A 24,241-nucleotide genomic window follows, 5' to 3' on the forward strand; every position below is an offset into this window, starting at 1 on the left:
TTGATCTTTAATGATATGGTAATGTGCTGAAAGGACGTCAAATATGTAATACCTGCTGCTGTGGTCCTTAATATCTTCGCACCAGCCACTACCACTGCCTGTGATGTACAAATTTCCACGTGGACACAATTTCGTTAGTATAGCTCATACTTTTTTTTTAAGTTTTCCCAAGATATTAAACAGCTGCTTTCAAACTGTCGGTTCTTTTGTTCTGTCAATATTCTTTTACACTTTCTTTTCTTTCTTTTCTTTCTTGGGGGGTCAAATAATACGACAACGAAGGTTGGAGCTACCACCCAAACTAACTCGATGTAGTGCCCCCAGGGGCGATAGTCGTACAGCTTACTGGAATCTCCGTTATTAAAGAAAGGAGGAAATTTAAGGTACCATAAATATCGGCCTATCTCGTCAGGAATAAAGACTATAATAGCTGTGGATGGTTTAAAACATAGTATGGATGCTTAGAGTGTCAAAGTAGAGCTGTCTTCCTCTTTTTGGTTTCGCGGCGCCGGTGTCGGCTAGGCGAGCTTACCCGAGTCATCCCGCAAGTTGTCGACGAAGGCCTTTGCCTCCTCAATGTAGCGAGTCTGGGCTGGGGCGAGACGATTATTTTCCCGCCAGTACTGGACGCCGTCCGAGAAGGTGATGATGTTGAAGTAGTCCCTGGGGCCTAGGTTGTCCAGCATGGTCTTCAGGGCCTCTTTGGTTTGCGATAGCTTGGTGCCGTACATCGACGCGCTGACGTCGATAACGAAGACGATCTGCTTGCTAATTGCCCGGAAGTCGGTTGGCGAGAAGAAGTGCACAAAGTATCCGTCCTGTACCTGTACAGCACATGGATGTTTGAAGCATGTAGAAATGTTGTAAGTCAAAGCTGATACATTTAAACAATATCAAAACACTACACCACCTTAGAACAATGGCGACTTCTGCGATTTCTGTCATTACTATAATGAGCCACATATTTACAAAATGTCTACAATTTTTACGTTTATTACTTCTATTACTGCGACCTACTCTCGTCTTTAATACCAATCCATCTACAACTGCCTTAACCCTATACTGCAACACTTGCATCTCTTTCCGTTGTCAGGTCATTTCCTTTGCTTGTTACTCGCATTAGTACCAATAAGCCATGGTGATATTGCTTCAATCGAAACAGCAAAACATGAAAAAAAAATGACGGCATTAGTTGCAATAGTTTTATCATCACAATAATTGCTGACGTGCACATTTACTGACTTGTGTGTGGCTTCCATCGAGCGTGTCAACAAGCCGATAAGTCAGTACGATGTCGCCGTTCAGTCCAACTCGACTACATCCGAGTTGCTCCTCCGTGGTTGGGAAGTAGCGGAACTTAAACCGCGAGTTACTCTCCTTGACCAGGTTGGCGGACAGGTCAGTGTCCGGAAGAGTCTGCCATGTGTTGCCCCTGTACACGGCTGTGATTTCGTCGATGAACTGGGGCTCGGTCACTTGGATATCGACTCCGAGATCGTTGACAATCTGGTTGAGATCAAAGTAACCAATCATATTTTTTTCCCGTAGGACTATAGCTATAATATCTAATATGTCTCAAAAAAGATGTGCTAAGATAGAATGACAATTAATATCACTTCCAACCTTTCATTTTAATTCTTTCGTTTTAATGTGATACTAAAAAAAAATAAAGATATGATAGTGAAAGATGGGAAATAGTCGTTGTTGGGAAAAAAACCCCGCATATACTATTATCATCGCCAAAAATGAAGGAAGCGTGATCTTAGATTTTGTTAAGAATCCTTAAATTTTATAATATCACAGTTAGTACTGCTCATTTTTTGTTAAGTCCGTGTTGTAAAAAGATCTCACTGGCCAATGGAGTTTTTGGTTAAGTCATATTCTAAATGAGCAGACGTTAAGCTTTAAAATGATGCATAACTTAATGCAAACGGACTTTCTTTCCTAACCTATATCAAAATAATGGAGAGGATGCAGTACACACTCTGTCGAAGTTTGATGTTTAAGGTCTATTCAAGTGTTTCACCAAGCGGTGGTCTGTACACTAAATGGGAGAAATAAAGGTTGTAAATCTTTATTGCAACCACAATGAAGGGATTATCGACTTTAACTGAAATCTTGGACACTTTGTTAGCACGTTCTTTTTATAACTAATGCTTACTTTCAAAACAGTAGTATAAAACGATTGGAATAAAAAAGGCCTCAATAGTACCTGATCACACCATTCTACTAAAAATGTTTTAGAAAAACAGGGGGGAAAAATTATTCGTTTCATGATCCCAAACTTGAGAAATAGTTATGTAGAAGAAGAATTGCTCCTTCAGATAATTAAAAAATCCCAACAACTAAAGGTTGACAAGGTTGACCCATTTCACCCATTTTGGGTTATCACGTGTAATCATGTGCGGCTTTCTGTTGGTTTTGTGATGTACAATCACAATTCTTCCGTGAGTGACACGTCTAAAATAGCTAGTGGTTCCCTTATTATATCAGACTTTGGTTGCTATACGTACTTGTCGAGGGTTAATGTTGATCTGCTGCTGGTACTGTCCGCGAACCTTGTTCAGTAGTTCGTCATAGATGAGGACAAACGTCACCGGCGTGTTACGAGGTATGTTAGGAACGGTCATGACAATGGCATCTTTCGCTGGATCCCTGCAGAATGGCGTGAAGGCAACAGTAATTGTATTTTTAACATATTGAGGCAGCCTAGATAGTTGTTGCTGATAGCGCAAAAAAAAAAGAGTCCGTAACACGTGCATCTTCGTATTACGTAGTTCTTGATGTCCTTCCTTACTGACCATTGCTGACGTAATAAACAATGAATGGCTTTCTTGGTTTTGTCACATCAGATCATCACTGCCATAGAACTATCATCACCTGTAATTTCTGCTACATTAGCACCTATCATATCTTTAATGAAATACTCTTCGCTAATTGATCTACAAAGTTTATAGCGTCATTATTATTATTATTATTATCATTATTATTATTATCATTTTGCCAAAAAAGTGCTATTCCTGTCACCTCAGCGTCATTATTGTAATTATTATTATTATTATTATTATTATCATTATTATTATTATCATTATTATCATTATTATTATTATTATTATTATTATTATTATTATTATTATTATCATTATTATCATTATTACCATTTTGCCAAAAAGTGCTATTCCTGTCACCTCGGAATCCATAACTTCAACGAGAGTCTCTCAGCACCTGGATTTTTTTTTTTACTACGACAGTAAATGACACAGTCTCTTCGCAGTAGTTACATTTCTTCTTTGGCTGCTGCTAATACACCCAGTACTGCGACTAGTCATGTACCTCAACTGCTGCTGACAAGAGTGTTATCATTATTATCATCATCATTATCATTGCAATTATTACTATCATTATCATAATAATAATTATCATTATCATAATAATAATTATCATTATCATCATTTTTATCAGTAGTAGTAGTAGTAGCAGCAGCAGCAGCAGGAAAAGTGGTGGTAATGGTACCAGTAGTTGAGGAACTTACTACTTGTTTACCAATGATTATAGCTTCATTACTACCAAAAAAAAAAATCACTTCGACTATTCTAACTATTACTACTACTTCTACTGCTACTACTACTACTACTACTACTTATACTACCACAGCTACTATTACTTCCACTACTACCGCTACCACCGCTACTATTACTTCTACTACTACTACTACTACTACTACTACTACTATTACTACTACTACTACTACTACTACTACTACTACTACTACTACTACTACTACTACTATTACTACTACAGGGCCGGCGCAGTGTTTTCAAAAGTGTGGGAGGCCACTTCCGGGTTTGGTGAGCTAACAAGCAAAAAAAAAAAAGGGTCCTCAGCTCATCTCTCCCCGTCCACTTCCGGATTTCTTCAGCTAACAAGCTAAAAGAAAAAAAAAAGGGTCCTCAGCTCATCTCTCCCCGTCCACTTTCGAGTTTCTTCAGCTAACAAGCAAAAAAAAAAAAAAAAGTCCTCAGCTCATTCTCTCCCCTCCCATTTTAGTGCCACTTACGTACTTCCGGGTTGAAAAAAAGTGTGGGGGCCCAAAGTGATGACACCTTATGTATTCCTTTGTATGGTGCACAAAAAGTGTGGGGCCCCTGTACTACTACTACTGCTGCTACTACTACATCTCTACTACTACGACTACTACTACCACTAGTATACTGACAACTATTATACTACTACTTTCTACAAACTGTACTACTACTGGCTGTGATGCCACGATGCATCTGGTGATGCTTATGTTAATCACTTACAACGAGTACAACCATCATCATCGTCTTCATTGGTATCGTTATCATAATCATAATCATACTCGTAATCACAATTACACATATGACAGTAACCAAGATTATCACCTTGTCGATTTCCTCAATCAGCGATCTAGAATCCTTACCTCCGAGCTAGTAGGGCAATGACCTGCCCGCTGGCACTGGTGGCAAAGACTTTCTGCCATTTCTCGTCCTGGATGTTCTGCACTACGCCGGTGTAACGCCTGTCATCAACATCACTATAAAATATCGAGATGTTAGAAATATTAGATATTATATCATTATATTAGATTATATATTAAAGGAAAAGAATACAAAATCGCCATCTTCCCCCTCAGGCAGCAACCTTGTAATGTCCATACACTAGCGGTGGCCCGAGGCCACTAAGACTTGATACACCTGTATCGGGCCACAAAATGTCAAAAAAGGGTAATATTTTGGTGGCCCAGTCTGGCACCTAAGATTAAAAATATATCGTGTTTCCCTTTATTCATTCATTCAATTCCATTCTTTTCTTCATTTCTTTTCTTTCCTTTTTTTTTTATGGGGTGGGGCACCAAGACACGTGCAAGCTATGAGTATGAATATCAAACGTACATTATGTATGTTTATCACAATATTAAAAGCGCGTGTGTGCATGCATTAATACACCTCATTGTACACATAGATTATCATTACAATCATAGAGCAGGGAAGAGATAATTACATCATGAGTTATTTCAGAAGCATAACTTACACGTAAAAGTTGGATATGAATGCCCCACTGGGGATCTGGTGACTAAATTCCACCACCTGGTTATTGGAGTTGTCGTGACTGTAGGATGCGGTGACGGTGGTGCGAGCATAGCGCTCTGTGATATCCGATTCCACGTTGTATCGTGTGAGTTGAACGGGTGCGGTCTGGCAAAGATATATAAAAGTTGAACTCGCCAGGAGTTTCGTGAAAGGAACTTCGAGCTCTGTTCTCATCGGAATTGACACAATGTTTGCATTCTACAAGGCGGTTAGGCCACAACAATTCGAAATCACTCAGACGAAAAAACAACATGCTAACATGGCTAAAAATGGTTCTAAGCTGTGGAAAATGTATGTAAGGATAAGAACTTTAATAGGGCACTCAAACCGAAATTGCTCATTGAATGGTCCTAGGACTGTTTCATAGAGAATTTAGTATATGATTTTCAATGCGTTGTCGGTAATTATGTAACGTAATAATCGGTCCTATTCCCAATTTAGTCTCGTGGTTATGTGAATATAAGCCGTAAGCCAGTCTTGTTTGTACAAATTATGATAATACAATGTAGTTGCGTAGACTCTTCAGAATAGGACATTCAATTTTGTCTTCTGCGCACTTCCTGCTACAGCAATACTAAATCTCACCGGTGGAGTTTGTCTTGTTGTAGACCGTGGGGTTGTTGTAGGGCTGGTAGTGGTTGGCGGTTCTGTGGTAGTTGGGACGGTTGTAGTAGTAGGAATTGGTGTTGTCGTCGGCATGGTCGTAGTAGTTGGCTGAGTTGTTGTCGGCGTGGTCGTAGGTTGGGTCGTAGTAGGTGTTGTTGTAGGTTGAGTTGTTGTCGGTGTTGTGGTAGGTTGGGTCGTTGTCGGTGTTGTAGTTGGTTGAGTTGTTGTCGGTGTGGTTGTAGGTTGTGTTGTTGTTGGTGTGGTTGTAGGTTGTGTTGTCGTTGGTGTGGTTGTAGGTTGTGTTGTCGTTGGTGTGGTGGTAGGTTGTGTGGTTGTAGGTGTTGTAGTAGGTTGAGTGGTTGTAGGTGTTGTAGTAGGTTGTGTTGTTGTGGGTGTGGTAGTTGGTTGCGTCGTTGTCGGTGTGGTAGTCGGTAGGGTCGTTGTAGGCATTGTCGTGGTGGTGGGAAGAAGGGTTGTTGGTGGTGGCAAAGTTGTAGGCGACGGACAAGCGACACCGCCAATGCCAATCGATTCGTCGACCACGCCAACATCTCCGTAGTCTGGTCCGATGATGTCCCAGCGCAAATTGGCTGGCCGGTTTTCCGTTATCACCTTGTTGTTGCCAACCATGACGGTGTTGGCCGTCGGATTGTCACCCCTACCTGCCGCGATGGGCGGTGAGTCTGAGAGTACCATGGACATGAGGGGAGTCAGCAGATTGTACCGCTGTGATATCTCCAGCGACCTGTCTATGAGTGCTCTCTTCTCTTCCGCGTCATTGGCCAACGTGAATTTGGTGAAAAGCTCACGCAACAACATAAATGCGTACGTGCGTTCCACAAAGTTCTCGGGCACATTTTTACCATCGAGCGATGGGGGTGGGTTCTGTAAAGAAAGGAAAAATACAGACAACAATAATCAATGAACAGAGCATATTATATTATACTGTTGATCTTTCGACTTGGTCCTAGAGAAAATATCTTACTCTATATTTCTGTTGGTAAGTTTGTTTTGTTTTTGTTTTTTATTAGTTTGTTTGTTCTGCATTTATGTATTTATGTAAGGAACACGGCAAAAAGGCCGTATTTCTCACCTGTGTTAGTGTAAGAGTGTGTTTGAATTGTTCTCGAAATGACGTGTTCAGAGCGTGTAGGTGTACACTGAGTTTGTGTCAGAAAGTCAATGAGTGTGTATGTGTTTGTTTGTGTTTGTGCTTATGTGCGTAAATATGGGGAGAGTAACGTTCTGCACACTAACTATGCTGATGTACAGACATGTTTGCTCAATTTCCACATACCGTTAGGCTGACATTGTCGGCAATCTGGACATGTCCTCCAGCACCGACGGCATTGATGACGATGGGGAGCATCTCAAGATCTTCACTGCCGAGCAGACCGGTAATCGTCAACTCCGTGCCGTTAAAGAAATTGGAGAAGTTCGTGTTCGACAGCGAATTCCCCACGACCGCGTTGTTGAGATATTTGACTTCGATGTCGAAAAGCAGGGGGGAGGCGACCTCGCTGTACACTCCTGTAAGTCAGTGGGAAATCAATGAACAGTCGTGAGTTTTAGAGACATCAATAGGACGCCATAGATATTTTTATGAATTCTTTCAGTTACTAATAAAGATATAGATACATCGCTTCCTCGAATAGGAGATCACTTAGGACGTCTGATGATAATACTTAGAGAAAGGAAAAGTAAGTGAGGAGGTAAAGTACACTGTAGAAAACCGTAAATCTGCTTTCTTGACAAAATGCATGTACACAATCACTCACGGCTGATAATTCATCCAAGGGAGTGAATTGTTCCTCCTAGCTTAAGCATTATACATGCAATTCTCGACACACATTCTTGCTGTAATACCAAGGTCATTTATCATGCTGATGAATAAATGCTGGCAGATTGATTTGAACGTAACCTTGCAGTTGCGCCTCTGCTGATGACGACTCGTAGATTTTGCGCGAGATTCCGCGGTTCTGCAGGGCGAGTCGACTCAGCAGTTGCTGGTTGACGAGCTGACCGAATCCGAGGGTGACGAGAGAGCAGCGCCCCCTGTTGGCCTGTCGGACGTTTCGCTCGATGTCGATGGGGTTTTGGACACCCGTTGACGGTTTGCCGTCGGTCAGCAGGAAGAGGATACATACCATAGGGTCCTCCCTACTCGACACCATCGATCCAGTCGTTTCAAGCAGCCTGAAGCCTTCCAGCAAGGCAGCGTTCAGGTTTGTACCTGCATACACAAAAGATCAAGATATTGCTTGGAATATTACGGTTTCCCACATTTTTATGCCATGGCATGTTTTATTCAAAGCGGAAGCTGTAGACGCAATCAAATGAATTTTGAAGCTCATGTAGGCCTGTACCTATAAAGGTGATATTGTGCTTGTCTTTTTTTCCCAAAATTTGTATCAAAGTCTGCTTATATTCAAACTGTTTGAAAACTGCATATCACATCAAATTACTTAAAGGAGATTACACACTCTGAAACGTTTGTCTTTCTGCCCAATTAGTGTTGTGGGAAACTATTGTGATTGAGTGCAAACTATGATTGATCAGTTCTTTTTCGACTACGATTGAAACTATGTAGATTTGATGTGTGTGTGTGTGTGTATCTGTGTGTGTGTGTGTGTGTGTGTGTGTGTGTGTGTGTGTGTTGTATAGCGGCTATTACATACCTGCTTTGTGACGGAATCTCTTGACATAGTCGTTGGCCTCTGTCACGGTAGTCGGGGACACGTCCACCATCTGATCAGTTTTCCAATAGTACACTTCGTCGGAGAAGGGCATGATGTTGAAACCGTCCTCGTCGCCCATTTGGCTGATGATAGCCGACATGGCACGCTTCGTCTGCCGCAGCTTCCTCGGGTACATTGAGGCGCTGAAGTCGAGCACGAACACGACGCGCTTCTTGATCGCGCTCATTCCGCTGGGTGCGAAGCGATGGATGAAATTGAGCCCAGAAGTCTGAGCTCAGAGGAGGGAACAATTCGAAGATATTTTAAGGCATAATGCATTTAAATAACTCTCTCATTTCGTCCTACAAAAAAACAACAACAACGGAGATATGATTAATCAGGGAGGAAATCATTTCTGTAAAGAGAGAAAACTCAGATTAATACGAACTTGTCAAACGCGGTTAAAGAGGATGATTTCCTCACTAGCCCATGAGGCAGGGCATCCTCGCCGTTGAATATAGAGAGCTTATGATAGCTGTTTCTGAGCAAAGTCATAGGAATACGTACCTGCTTTAGTGATAAGATAGTAAGCTGCCTAAATGACATCATAAGGTGGTTGAGGAAAATTACGATAATGTACAAATGTCAGGACTGTGCAAGTGAAACAAGTTGTTGTACTTTTTGTAAGTGCCAAAATGGAACACGTTGACACGTTGATTTTCATGTTTTAAAGTTTTAATTGACATTATTTTTTTCTGTTGAACGCAAGCCTAGTCTATAGGAATATATCTACTGTAGTGGGCCATAACAATACTGCATTAAAGGGTGTATTTCCACAGTGTCACGCCAACGGGGACTATCGTATGAATTGAAGCCTGCGGCTTCTAAATGGCACGATGATGTTTACTTAACTTCTTGTAACCGTGTATACTCTTGTTTTTCTAATTACCGGGTGTTGGCACATTTGGAGTGGTCCGTTTCTGTATTCTTGCCCTAAATAAACAGCATTAATGGCGCCAAAGGAAGTTACTACCACAAGGTTTTAACTTACAAAGACATCCATGGCGATCTCACATGCAAAGTCAGATTACTACTGTCTCACTCTCAACAATATCATACATAAACACCAATGCTCACAATATCACAACGGACACACACTCTCTCATTCATTTTTCCTCAAATCCCTGTTTCTCTCTCTCTCGTACTCTCACACACATCATTCGTAGCTACTCCCGATGAAATATAAAAGTTTATAAAAGAGAAGGACGATGACTAAAAGATAATTGACAAGGATGTACACAGAAAGAGTTCTTGGTCTGTCTCAATGACAAGAGTTTGGAGATATCTGTTCTGACTGTCATTAAGAAAAGGAATGTTAACATATTTTACATCTATGATCATTTTGCCTAACATTTACTTGCCTATGGAAAAGATGAACCAAAGACAAGTTGTCGTAATGTCATTGGAAATAAAAATAAATCTAAACTACTTCTAAATGAGCGTGAATTAATTAATTCTTTTAATGTCTATGCAGGTTACAGTATCCAGGATCATCCAGATGCTGCATGTTATGTGTTATCATATCACCTTTATCAGAAAAGAAAATAAAAAACATCGCTAGGATTATACAAGATGTGATGATAATTGTTATGGAAATACAACATTTATTTGCTAAATTGCCTCTGGCTTGCTCTGGAACAACCAACTCTGACAAGGTTTCTCTTTTGTGAGTTTCTGAATTGTTTATGATAATCATGCTTGTGATTAAGAAGGAGATGATCCAACTCCGCTATCATGATACACACCTGAACCTCGCCTACTCCCGATTGTTGAGCCAGGTCGTATCGCAGAATAAAATCAGCAAATATACCATCCATTCCGTAATGGTTCCTGTAAGTATTCTGTGCGTCCAATGCGGGGGTGAACTCCAGCGTGAAACTGCCGTAAGCTGCGGACGAAGACCCTGACCCCGATGCCGAGCCCGATGCTGAGCCCGATGCTGAGGCCGACGACGACAACGCAGACCCAGTTTCAAGGTAACTATCCAAGTCGTACATTCTACCAAAGGAACTTATGGCGGCTGTAGTTTGAGACGAGAAATCATAGTGATAAAAGTGTCTTAGTGCTCGCTTTTCGAGTAGCGAATGAAACCCGTATAGACATGTGGATTGAGTGAATGCAGCGGTATTCGTATAACACGTCAGTGATCTAAGTTTGAGGAAAGTCGAGCAATTCGTCAAGAGATTGTGAATTGTTAAAGTTTCAGTGCAACCATCGTTGGATGAGAAGGACTACTTAGGTCTACAAAGCATGATGTCAAGTATGTACAAGTATATTAGAAATAACATTCAGAGGATTCTACGAAATTTCATTTCTTATTAACTGAAAAGTACACGTTCACTCGACTTGTTATTGACATATAAAGGATAATAACTATCTCCCTGCTTCCTAAAAGAGGTAAGTCAATTTTACAACTGCTGTGAAAGGAAGGAGCCAGCCACACACACACACACACACACACACACACATACACACGCACACAATAACCGTATAGAGTAAAGAGCATCATTCTAATCTGAGATTGCAACACAAATGGCATCACCACTTCTGAAAGAACAAGCTTAATTTGATGCAGTGAAAACGATTGCATTCACTGAGCGAGAGAGAGGGAGAGAGAAAACAACAACAACAACAAAACAAACCCCAAAACACCGTCATGATGGTATCTGTGTAACAATGCGTACAGAAATCCAAAATGATGAAGAACATGGCCAAAGTGAACCCACGTAAAGACATGAGTATTTAAAACGTACTGTTTCTAGCTTCAGCTGAGACGCTGGAAACGAGGAGAGAAGTTGCCGACAGGGAGAAGTCTCGCGAGTCGAGACCGGCTTCAGAGCGCACTATTCCCTGTGGCTCTGTCACCTCGGCTGCTATCTTGAAGTTCTTCACTGCCTGTTGAGGGTTGCGCAAACAGGGAGAGCAAAACAAAAACGAGATGCTTTGTGTGTTTGATATATCGCAGAAGTAAGTACAACTGTAGATGGCAAATGTTCGTTACAAAAATTAGACGAACATTGAAAATACCCCTTTTAGCCAAAAGTATAGCCGCAGAAAGTAAGCAGGTATGAAATAAAACTTTTTTTCCCTCTCTTGTTAGGCCAATACAGAGACCAAGTTAATCTTTGAGACATTTTTGTGTCACAATTTTGGTTCAATATCTGACTATCGTCACAACAAATCTTAATCTCAGAAATCGTACCTTGCTGACTGGGCTGAATGGGAACGTTAACGTGTAAAAATCCCCCTCCCCCCCCCCATAAAAAAAAGAAAAAGAAAAAAAAAAAGAGATCGAAAACCCCCAGCATGCAACACTTTTGAGAAGTATGATGTCACTATAGCTGGAGATCTACTAATATTCATTGTAATTCTCTATGTATATTGTCTGCATTATAGTAAATTTGTAAGTTATAAACTTCCATTTTGTAAGCGTAAGAAAATAGATTTCGAGCCATTTTTTCTTTAAAACCTTCATGATTACGCATTTTTAATGACTAGGGCAGCATGTTGAACCATTAATTTGAGTTTGTTGCTTCTTTTTTTTAAACTAGAAGCAATGTTAATGTCCTTTCGTCGTACCCTCCCACAGGGAGAGAATTGTCTTTGAATTTCTCTGTGTGAATAAGTTTGGAAAACCCCTCTTGTGATACCTGTCCCGGTCTGATGCTTATCCTCTGTGTGTACCATCCCGACTGGCGTTCCAGGAGCTCTTGGTACTGGATGATGACTTTGACGATTTTCTTACGGGGAACTTCTATCTGGACAGTGAATACGTTGCGTGTCTGCTGACCCCTGATTGTGACATAAGCATCGACAAGAAAAAAATTTGCAACGTAGAATTTACAAGCGCGATTGGGAAGTCCCTATTCATCGAAATGTCTGCACTTTACCCCCCCCCCCCCATTTTGCTCCTACCTTATAAACAAGCTAAAAGATTGAACATGAAATCAAATGAAAAAATCAGTTAAATGTGCTACACCATGGCACTGTCAATCAAAGTTAAAAACCTGCCTTACAGAAATAAGATTTGATGTATAACAGTATTCATATAGATAAAATCAATGCACGATTGTTTAAATTCTTATTAAGTAGCAAATTTACAAGGGCTTTTTTCTTCATCTATAGTACACTTACTTACTTCTTAAAGGGATGGTATAGCTTTGGTTGAGATGGGGGGTTCAAATTTGATTTTTTTTTTTTGCGAGATAATTAGAAACTACTTATTGAATATTAAACAACATTCAATTATAAGGGGTAGTCAAGGTTTATTTAGTGTAAATCGGAAATCCAAAAACAAAGTAAAGCAAAATGGCCTTGATAAAATGTTGGTCCCACCTTTTATTAGGACCCCGTTTACAGTGCGAGGCTCGGCCGCGGCCGAGCCGCGGCCGAGCCCAGCCTCGCTTCAGTGTAAACGCGCAAAAGGCCAAATGCGAGGCCCAAATTGGCCTCGCATTTGAGGTGGTCTCGGCCGCGGGCCTTTTCTTGGTGTAAACGCAAACTGGGCCAAATGCGCGGCCAATTGCGCGGCCAATTTTAATCTGGCTTCCAAACCCTCTGCCTGCATCTTTCGCTATTCAGGATATTAACCCCCTCAACGTCGAAAACTAGTATAGTTTAAGGTGTTTTTGTCCTGCAAAGGATTCTTTCCTTCGGCAAAGGCCTTTGCCCGAACGGCGACTTCGTCACCACGGAATTCATTTGGCAAAGGGTCTGAAAACCAGACAATACCAAATTGCATTTGTTTACAAGCAGAGCGCCACTACGACAAAATATTGAAAGGTTTGAATTAAAAGCGCGGCCGAGCCCAGCAGTGTAAACGGACAAAATTGCGAGGCTCGGCCGCGCAATTGAGGCCGGGCTCGGCCGCGGCCGAGCCGCGGCCGAGCCCGGCCCCGAACTGTAAACGGGGTCTATGACATCAATGACCCCGTTTACAGTGCGAGGCTCGGCCGCGGCTCGGCCGCGGCCTTGCCCAGCCCCGCTTCAGTGTAAACGCGCAAAAGGCCAAATGCGAGGCCCAAATTGGCCTCGCATTTGGCCTCGCTCTGGAGGTGGTCTCGGCCGCGGCCGAGCCGCGGCCGAGCCCGGCCTTTTCTTGGTGTAAACGCAAACTGGGCCAAATGCGCGGCCAATTGCGCGGCCAATTTTAGTCTGACTTCAAAACCCTCTGCCTGTATCTTTCGCTATTCAGGATATTAACCCCCTCAACGTCGAAAACTAGTATAGTTTAAGGTGGTTTTGTCCTGCAAAGGATTCTTTCCTTCGGCAAAGGCCTTTGCCCGAACGGCGACTTCGTCGCCACGGAATTAATTTGGCAAAGGGTCTGAAAACCAGACAATACCAAATTGCATTTGTTTACAAGCAGAGCGCCACTACGACAAAATATTGAAAGGTTTGAATCAAAAGTGCGGCTGAGCCCAGCAGTGTAAACGGACAAAATTGCGAGGCTCGGCCGCGCAATTGAGGCCGGGCTCGGCCCCGCACTGTAAACGGGGTTTTGTTTCTGGATATCTCACCATTTCAAAACCAATTTTCATGAAGTAAACTTTGAATATCTCTTAGAATTGTATGCTCTTTCATATTTCAAAAGACCTTTCTCATTATCTCACAAAAAATTGGAAATCTGAAGTCTCGTCTCAACCAAAGCTATGCAATCCCATAAAGTAATTTCTTTCAATTTCAGTCCAATTTTAATTTCAATTTCATTTTTATTGTCCAGTAGGGTATTGTTTTTGCTTCAAGTCGGTGTGCATTAACACTTAAAAAACATTGAACAGGATCGTAATCACAAACCATGGAACTTGAATTCAATTTGAAACAAAACATACAGCGTACTTGCAAACAACCAGAACGAAAGGGGTTCAAAAAAAAGCACGTACAGGAGATAAATCTATGCAACAATATACCTACAAGTATGTGGTTACAAAAACAGTGCGTGTGTTGGGATGATTTTCAATTCCAATTACCATATATGCCAAGTATGCGGTAGCAAAACGGTGCATGCACCAGGGATAACCCTATAAGTTTTTCTCATATAAATTTGAATAGGTTTCTATAGAGCTGCATTTCAGAGTATATGTATGTAATGTTATCTAAGTTTTTAAAAAAATAGTATTTCGCATGGAAATGACAGAAAATATGAAAAATACACTAATTATATTGAACAATATATTTATATATATATGTATATATATATTTATTTATATAATATATATATATATATATATAAGAAAAAAATATGTATATATATATATAAAACATATATATATATATATATATAATACATATATATATATATACATATATATATATATATATATATATATATATATACATGACAGTACTATCGAACACAAGGTAGTTAGTTGCATATTTACCCTGTTTTGTAGTGGGCCTCGGCAATGGTGGCTATTGTGACGTTAGAGGGTCTTGATGACGCAGGAACGATACAGCGATCCGCGGCGTAACCCGTGAACGTTTGTGAATCGACGATACTGAAAGAGTCGGCGGAGATATTCATGTCATTATTTTTTTTCAGCTTTATCTTTCTTTGTTTGGTGGCAATAGCATGAACGGATATTTCATTCAAGTTTGTCTACCATTTAACCTTTTAGATGTTTTCATGTTGCTTAGCTGGGGTGAAATATGGCCAAACATTTTATATGTATTTTCTGCCTACATTTTCGAGCCCTTACTCGACCCAGGCAAAAGGGGGAAAAACTCAGAATGTGGTTTAAAACAACACAATAATGACTCACTCAAACCTCATGTATAGATATCAACTCTCTATATTGAAATTTTGTCGAAATGTCAAAAGTATATCTTTAACACAAATCTGCAAGCAAACCCAATATATTTCACAAGATTGTATATATCTTAATGACTAAAATGCTACATTGTTTGACTATACATTTTACAAACATCAAATATCCAAATCAAAGGTTTGAAGAGATGATTACAACTTGTTGTTTGATACTAATATTGAAATAATTATCGTTCTCTAAAATTTACGCCGCTGAATGTTATGCGGCTTTTTACATCATGTTCCCGGCGGCCACGGCAGTCCCGTTTGCCGGAGACGTAATGCACCGTGGGTAGATGAGAAATTCCTCTTTTCGTATTCTAGTCTTGTTCGTTCCAGTCCTCGCCCCGATGAGCAATATTATCGCTGTCAGACGCTGTTAGCACGGCGTCTGGTCAGGCTAGACTATAAATATTACCCGTCACGCCCCGCTACGGATCGCCTCCAAGTTTTTTTTTGCAGCCCAATGTACGTGCCGTCGTGTTTTGTTGCGATCAACCGTTTTATTATACGGCGTGCAGGGATTTTCATTAGCGCCGGGACTGCCATGGCATTTTTTTTTTTTGGATGATTTAAAAATCTGACACGGCATGCACGGCAATCACGGCCTGTCACGTTTGCCTATCCCGTCTAACCGCGTTGTTTCAAGTCCATCCCGTTTTGTCCACCGTGGCCTGAAACATGACTGCCGTGACAGCCGGGAACGTGATGTAAACGCAGCATTCGATAGCTGACATGACAAACTCACATGTCGAATTTTGAGATGTATGAATTGGCAGGGAGTAGGATGTCAAAAGGGATGCTTTGACTAACGGCCGCCAGGTTCCTCACGTTTATCTTAACCGTGGTTTCGGCGAAACGTACGGCAATCTTCGTCTCGACGTGGAACATGGTGATTTTCATCGGGATGGGCGTCTGCGAAGTGGATCATCAATAAAGTGGAAAAAATACTGGTATGCTTTTATAGTTAACCGTGCACAATAAGACAAAAAATTAAGAAAAAAAAAGTCATTTGTACCAACAGACATGACGATTTTTGAATTCACTGGATAAGCATCTGTGACGCAATGATTATTCATGTTACCTTTGTATATGCTGTTTGCTAGCACATCCATCTGACACCAGGTCTGGTATTTTGGCAAAACTAATAGAAAAAAAGAATGTTAAAATATGCAATGCAAAGATCCCATTCCTTTTTGTAATAAATAAATGGATACCCCCCCCCCCCCCCAAGTTGATAGACCATTCTGGTCACCTGATCTACGCAAGCTCATTCTTTTTTTTTTCTTTCTTTTTTTGAACATGAAGTCCATAAATTGTTAAGTCGGGCAAGATTATCCCTTATGACACTTTTAAAAAGAGTGAACTGCCTTAATCAATCGAGAAAATATAAATGGTCATTTGTATCAATGTGCACTATAATTACGAGCTGGCTTATTGTATTATGGGTATACGTACATTGAATATGCCATCGGAGAAACGTGTTTGGTTTTTTTCTAAATAAAGTTTGAAACAAGGAATGCAGTATTGAGTAATAGCTCATTCTAGTTTGCATTAAATAATTAAAAGCAATGTTTGCCAAATCACTTGATAGTTTTTTGGTAATACTTGACATTTGTTGGCAAGAAAAAACAACTGGAAAAGTCATCAATGCCAGAATGTCATGACAATGCAGTCAGAACAGGAGATGCAGTCTCTGATTTACTCGTTATTCAGGGACTCGTATCTAGTGGAAAGGAAATCTACTGCAACCTTCGGTTGATTACTAGCTCTGACCAAGGAAAATCAGTTTCAAATGCTGTCACTGTTTTGTGCCAAAGCAATTTGTACTCTTTGTCATGCCAATATAACAATAGTTGAATATTGAGGTCTTACACTATCAGTTGCAGCATACAAACAAGAAAGAAAAACAAAGCTGTTCATTGGGATTTCATGGTTTTTGCATACACCTTATCGATAGATATCTGATTAAGTGTTATTAAACCGAATTATTCTTATTCTACTGGTACACATACTGACATAGTTGGGCAGAAACGTACCAAAGCACCGCTTAATGATTACAATTATTGGTCATCGACAAACTGGTCATTCGAAGAAGCGCTTTGATTACAATAGGTTTTGACATTTCTGTATAAAGGTATCAACAAGGATATGCATATCACATCTACACTTTTTATCTATGTTTTCATAATTTGCAGGTATAATTGGTAAAACGATACTTACGGTTGTCTGCCTCCTAACACGCGTTAGAAACTCCTCCTGTATCACAGGTAAAGAAGAAAATACGTGACAGTAATTTGAAGCACGAAGACAGAACAGCGTTTATAGCAAGATGGTCGATTAAGTCTATAACTGATCTAGGGAAGCAAAGGATTCAATGACTTAAATGTTGATCATAACCTGATTGATAAAGGAAGTCAGAGCTCTATGACGGTCCCATTGGTATTTTGTTGGTAATGTTCTATGACCTGTATTGTTATCGTTGTCCCCCGAAGTAACAAACACTGACAAAGTATCAGTCCTAGCCTCGCTCGTTTTGTTCCTTTTGCTTTATTTTTTCTTTAGATTTGTTTCATTGACCTTATCATTATGCATTACATGATATCGAACATTAAAACGAGCACAAGTCTTCTTTTTAAACCCTTATTAAACTTTTCAGAACAAAACTCCTGTAGGTAGATTGTTTCATCTCAACGTCACGTGCCATTAACTGGCCTCACGCTAACAGCGAGGGGAAATGGATTTCCTCACATTGTATACTTAGTGTATCAATTACTATCAAACTTTGTTTTTTTTTTCCTCCTCACTGCAATAATAACACCCTCGTTTCGAAGAAATTGTTCACTTTGACTTTTACACACTCACCGCAGTTTAACGTAACAATCTATGTCATAGGAGAATCAAACTATAGGACTAATGTAACACTTCCTGACGTCATAAACGTTTGCCGCCGGAGATAGCCCTCCTTATTTGGGTATCATCGACTTAATTTCTCAGTGACATTGTAACAAGCAGCAGCTTCATCCAAACGTTGAGATGCTACCATCAAAATTACACAAACTCTCCTTATAACCTGAAGATTAACGTGAATATAAGTACAGCTCACAATCTAGAGCTACCATCGTATACTGCAAACGCAGTTGACATTGAATTGAGGAGATCTAGTTGTTACACTATTATGTATGATCATGGAAAATTCAAACTTGAAATGATCAAATCTTTGTCGAGGTCAGCGAAATGTGTCTCATATTAGTTGGCAGCCTTCATTTTGATATCTTTTGCTCACGAGCTCCTAATTACGCTTCTTTGCAAGATTGCATTCAGCTGGAGATTCTCATCCAGCGACCATTTCAATTCACTGACTAGATGATTCTTGGTCGTCTGTTTGTATAGTAATCAAACACGATAATGGCCCAAATTCACGAAGATGGTACAATAATATTGAAACCATGGTTTAAACCATGGACAATTTGTATGGAGCGCCAAGTGTCGCATGGCCTATTTCGTTACGAAATCAGTCATTTCGTCGACGAAATTACCATTGTTGACGAAATGTTTATTTCGTTAACGAAATGATCATTTCGTCGACCATGGTTTCAATTGTACCACCCTCGTGAATTCGGGCCAAAGTTATGTGCGTATGTGTGTTTTGACAGGGCGGGCTGTCGGAGGTATCTCATCTCTTTTTGTAAAAAATCTTTCAAACTCAATTGCTCATAATTGTTTCCAAACCTATTTTTGATATGAGCTAATATTTGCCAAACATAAATTTCATGCTGACTGATGGGGCTCGAGAGAAAAAGGTCATCGTGGCATTTATACTCTGCAATATTATTGCAACCCCTTGTAGCAACAAGTCTGAAGTTTGTGGGGAAAAAGGTCTGAAGTTTGTAGCGACGCTTGCTAGCCGTTGTATAGCCGTGTTTACACCCATGTTCGTGACAATGATTAGGCCTAGGAATTAGATAGTGTCATATATATGAGAGCTAGAGGCTTGTAGCTAACGGTCAAATAAGCAGCAAACAAATTACCTTTAAACGGAAGTTCCCTATTTCCTGAGTTCTTGTGGTTTCACACTGAAAAGCAATCGACAGCGATGTAACATCCTACCCCGATAGTTTAACCGAAGGGCAAAGTAAAAATAATTACATCAGTTACCATGGAAATGATATCTTAATTGTCATCACACCAGTAATATAAAATTTGATGGTTCTCATTAAATGTTGTAGAAAAAAAAGCAGCAAAACATCAATTTAACCATTCGTGTAGATAGACTGAGCGCATTCCATGCATGCACGCAACATTGAGGATGCCGGAAATGGCTAAAAACAAGGAAAAAAAGGAAATTCGCACCACTCAACATGTGGAGAGAGGAATGGTTCTTTCATGTTCGCTATCTGTTGCTTTACATTGATTTAAATCCCACTCTTCCTTCGAGTTAATTTTAAAGGATGACAGAAGTTTCATCAAAGTCAGACGTAAAGTGATCATTACGTTATGGACGTTCTGAGATATTACATGTTTAAAGGAACGGTATTTTTGCTTAGAATCAAAGTGATAACATGCTCATATTAGACACCTAACGTTACAATGTCATCTCCTCAGAAGTCATCCTAAACGCTGTTCACGTCATGGTTTTGTAAAACACATGAAAATTCTTCCCTCTTTAAAGTCATCAGAACAAGAATTTTCAGCGAATGAGCAATTTCATGAAAAAAAAACCACAAGAAAATTAAGAAAACAGTGGTATGCAGGTCTTTGAAAGGCAACGATTCTACCTTTCATAATTTACCTGATTACGTATAAGTGCGACTCGATAAACGGAATTCTGTCAAAAAGCTACATATTAATTATGTGCAATTATCTATACATAAAATGTAAATTTCTATTCAATCAAACAACTTATATAAACTGAAGTCTGGTAAAATAGTATCAGTTTCTGCATTGAAATTAAGTCACGAGCAACGTTGGTATAGGAATTCTGTCAGAATGCTACTGATTAATTATGTACAATAATGTACATAAAACGTAAATTTCTATTCAATCAAAACAACAAACGGAAGTCGGGTAAAATGATATCAGTTTCTGCATTAAGATTAAGTAACGTCTAGTAGTTCTACATCTCATATCATTTAATTTAGGAAACCATTGTTGGAATACATAAATCTGTAAAAATACATCAAGTTAAACAATTTAAACTGTAAAATTATACGAAACTGTCTAAAATAAACCTATTTTGCCTTAAAATCACAAGTTTCTGATGTAACTCAGTTTTACAACTAAAAAATAAGTATTATAAGTAAGTGTAAAAACCACATCTGAATTGCTGTATTCAGTTTAAACAGAAGAAATATGTATATTTTTTTTTCTTTAAGTAGAAATATGTATATTTTTCCCCGTAAAAAGACAAATATCTTTTACAGTGTATTTCTTCATGACATCAAGTGAAATGTGCATGTTTACCTACTTCATTTCCTATCTGACGTTCGTTTAATTTTGTTCTGTTCATTAAAGTCAATCTGATTATGGACTGAAGATGCAGCTCAATAATTGGATAGGTAGAGATAGATGCGATAGCTGTACCGTTATGTCCCCCCCCCAAAAAAAAAAAAATACGATCGGATTTTCTGCAACGATAACTTTAAAAACAGTGAATTAATCATAATGCAATTTCGACATAACAAACTTTAACTTATAACCAACTTATTACAGTAAAAAACATCCGATTTGCTTCAGGGGTCACAGAAAAATGCTAATCCTTGTCGAGCATGTCAGGAATCCATTCCCTCCAAGTTTAGACCATTGTCTGACTGTGTGTGGATGCCAAGAACATGCAAGTGAAGAAACAAACCTATGACATGCTTTACAACAACCCACATCTCTCTGTGACCATTTAACCAATCAGAATGTGATTTTATGCAAGATGTATACATGTTGGTAAGAAGTTATAGTTTCATACCATGAAATAGCATTCAGATTGTTCCATCATTTTGAAAGTTATCAATGCAAAATTCGATCGTATTTTTTTTTTTTTTGGGGGGGGGGGACAAACTGTATTCGTGATTAGGACTATCTGCAGTGATGAGTCTGTGGAGAATCTTTAATATTGTTGAAGATAAAACTGACGGAAACAAAATTATCCCATGCTTTTATTGATCTGATTTGATTGAAGGTGATTTGATTTTTTTTTTTTTTTACCATATGAATTTCATATTCATTATGCATACAATTGAATATAGCATAGATGCAGTTTTTGAGGAAAAAAGGAAAATGAATCATATCATACGGACGTTATCTGAGATACCTATATCGCAATTGGTCCTACAATGGAGGTAACGTGAATCATCAGATACAGTGTTCTCCTGAGCGGTTGACATCATGAATTTCATTGTCTGATTGAATTTCAAGCTATGCCTGGACCTGCTAAAGTAAACTATGTCTTGTGCTTATGCAGAAACGCTTCAAGAGAACTTCAAAAATAATTGTTTTTAGACAAAAAGGGAAGTAACCAAACCGTTAAAACATTATGTTGTAAAATTATGACTCGGCCACGACTATAATTCTACTATGAGTTCATATGAATTTCTCTTAAGTCAAAACGTTCAAGGGGGGGGGGGGGGTGATATCATAGCGGAATGTAACAACAACAACAACAACAAAAAACGTTAAACTGACATCATCCAATCATCGGTAGGAGTCACTGTACGTGACAAATCTCACAAAAGTTCGTAACTCCCAGTTACGAAATGTAGTGTGCGCGTATCCCGTGCAGGTTGAACATGGCCTGTTATATCAGATGTCAGAATCCATGACCCTTGATAATGACATAATCTACGTTTGACAATCAGGTTTACCAATCTGTGTACTGGAGTCACATCACGGTGGATGATCATGTACATCACACTGTCTGTAAAATGTTGCTCATGCGACTCAGATACAGCGCTAATCAATGAAGAAAGTACAACGACACCGGATCCAAAATATGCCGACTGTAGAGCGTGGCTACTTCCTTCTGGAGTAGATTAAAGCGTGCCAGAGATTTGTAAAAGCCTCGATATCATATGAGCGTCGATTTATTGTTAAACGCAAGACTTAAAATCTGACATTTCTTTTCCATCATGGTTTTGTTTCTCTTTCAAAACCTAGTCTCTCATCGAGCCTTTATATTTCGTTCGTTTATGAATATGAACCAGCCTGTCATGAGACATTGTAATTCACATCAACCAATCTGTAGATAATGTGATTCCTCACTTAAACCTTGTAATCTGCGTAATTTGCTGTATCTTTTTTTTTTCGTTATAATGTTACTATATTATTGTGACTGAAACTCATCCACTATCATTAAGCTGAACTGCAGGAAATGTAGTTATGAGTCAGAAAACCAGTAGAACCCTACTTGAAAATTCAGGAAGGTCATATTTTTGCCTCTTTCGGATGGCAATCTTCTCTTTTGTTTTCTTCAACTGACAATTATTGAGCCGTTTACTTGCTTTAAGCAAAATGAGAGGTGAGTCACTTTTTTTTAACTTTCTTTACAGTCTGTATTCATACATCGCGAAAATGCCAAAGTTTCAATATTGATCATGATGTCGCAAGTTCGCAGTAATGTGCTATCTTTTACCTCACTTGAAACTGTCTGTATCCTACACTTTGAAGAATTCCCTTTACCCATCAATTTCAAATGAAAGATACTAGTAAAGAAACCTTGCTAGACACTAGTTATAAACACTGTATATACTTAGAACCATTTACATGTATGCTGTATCAAACAATTCTCACCAAGGATAAGGCTGTTGTTTTTTCAGAATTTCTTATCATGACATTTCAGTGTCAAACGCTTCATTATAAAAGAAAAAACAACAACATACACAGCCAGTGCTACTTCAAGTAATCATCCCAAAAGAAGCTATAAACAGCATTCACAATGTTGTTACTACAAAAAGTAGAACTATAAAAAAAGAGCAATCGTGATAATTCTGTCACGTTGATCAAGATGTTTAAAATCTCCCTTGAGTTTGAGCGATACATGCTGACAAATCTCATTGACAGCTATGTGTTGGCCGGGAAAACAATGCAAACCCTCATGCATGCACACAATCATGCAACTTTGCAGAAGAGCTTGAATTGAATAATCGTCTGGCTTTTTGAAATGAGGCTGTCGGCTGGCTTACCGAGGAGGAACGCTCCCGAGGATGCTCCGCCATCGCCTGCCATGTCGCCTCGGCTTGTTGGGCGAATGCTGGATGCGCTGATGATGCGATGTAAACGATGACGAACAAGAGGGCGGACGTCTCCGAAGACTTCATGGTCGTTCCGGAAACCAACACGTCCTAGATGAATACTCACTCGCATCCAACGTCTCCTCTCTGCCCGCGAGATGGATAGCTTCCACTGATCGCAGCGAGTATTTGGATGCGTGTGCTCCTAGTGGCAGACGCGACCTGCTATGTCGGGATTTACATGTACGCCCCACCACCTAAACGTTCAGCCCGTGTGGATAGGTGTGCAGAGTTGATTGAAAGAATGCCGAATTAGAGGGGCAACAGTTTGTGTTGGTGGTTAGTCTTCCGGTTGGTTATCAAACGACCGGCAAAACGGAGTTCCTCCCCCTTTGGTGTTAACACGAATGTTTATTAACCGCTTTACAATGTATTTGATAGCTCAAAGAGAATGGAGGTGGTTGGACATCTGGGAACTGCGTTTTGCGGTTTAGTCTTCAGATGTCAGAGTTTATCATTTTGAGTACTTAGCACGCTTAATATCTGACTCTGTGTGTTTGTGTGTGTGTGTGTGTGTATGTGTATGTGTGTGTGTATTTGTGTGTTTGTGTGTGTGTGCGTGGTGTGTTTGTGTGTTGGGTGAGTTTATGTTGATGTAGCGGTGATAGCCCCCTCTCTTATATAAACTTGTGTCACGATTGATAAATGGCGTATATTTTCTTTTTCATATTTTTGTGGACATCATATCATTAATCACGC

The 24,241-nt window shown here is 39.7% G+C and overlaps 1 protein-coding gene across 1 annotated transcript in view; it reads right to left on the reverse strand.

Annotated features, from left to right (window-relative positions):
• LOC139735085 (uncharacterized) overlaps positions 1–23,569 on the reverse strand; it is a 35,846-nt gene extending 12,277 nt beyond the window's left edge. Inside the window, exons 1-16 of the mRNA XM_071645858.1 lie at positions 23,435–23,569; positions 17,487–17,522; positions 16,012–16,178; positions 14,839–14,955; positions 12,109–12,250; positions 11,212–11,353; positions 10,204–10,478; positions 8,399–8,687; positions 7,642–7,953; positions 7,018–7,250; positions 5,700–6,605; positions 5,056–5,219; positions 4,445–4,558; positions 2,514–2,655; positions 1,243–1,506; positions 533–824 (exon numbers count right to left, since the gene is read on the reverse strand). Coding sequence (XP_071501959.1) covers positions 533–824; positions 1,243–1,506; positions 2,514–2,655; positions 4,445–4,558; positions 5,056–5,219; positions 5,700–6,605; positions 7,018–7,250; positions 7,642–7,953; positions 8,399–8,687; positions 10,204–10,478; positions 11,212–11,353; positions 12,109–12,250; positions 14,839–14,955; positions 16,012–16,178; positions 17,487–17,522; positions 23,435–23,569 — 3,730 coding nt within the window. The remainder of the gene's footprint in view (positions 1–532; positions 825–1,242; positions 1,507–2,513; positions 2,656–4,444; positions 4,559–5,055; positions 5,220–5,699; positions 6,606–7,017; positions 7,251–7,641; positions 7,954–8,398; positions 8,688–10,203; positions 10,479–11,211; positions 11,354–12,108; positions 12,251–14,838; positions 14,956–16,011; positions 16,179–17,486; positions 17,523–23,434) is intronic.
• Between the last annotated feature and the right edge of the window lie 672 nt (positions 23,570–24,241).

This window comes from Diadema antillarum, unplaced genomic scaffold, assembly GCF_040938485.1.
Source record: "Diadema antillarum isolate AM-2024a unplaced genomic scaffold, OU_Dant_1.0 seq00000563_RagTag, whole genome shotgun sequence".
NCBI lineage: Eukaryota > Metazoa > Echinodermata > Echinoidea > Diadematoida > Diadematidae > Diadema > Diadema antillarum.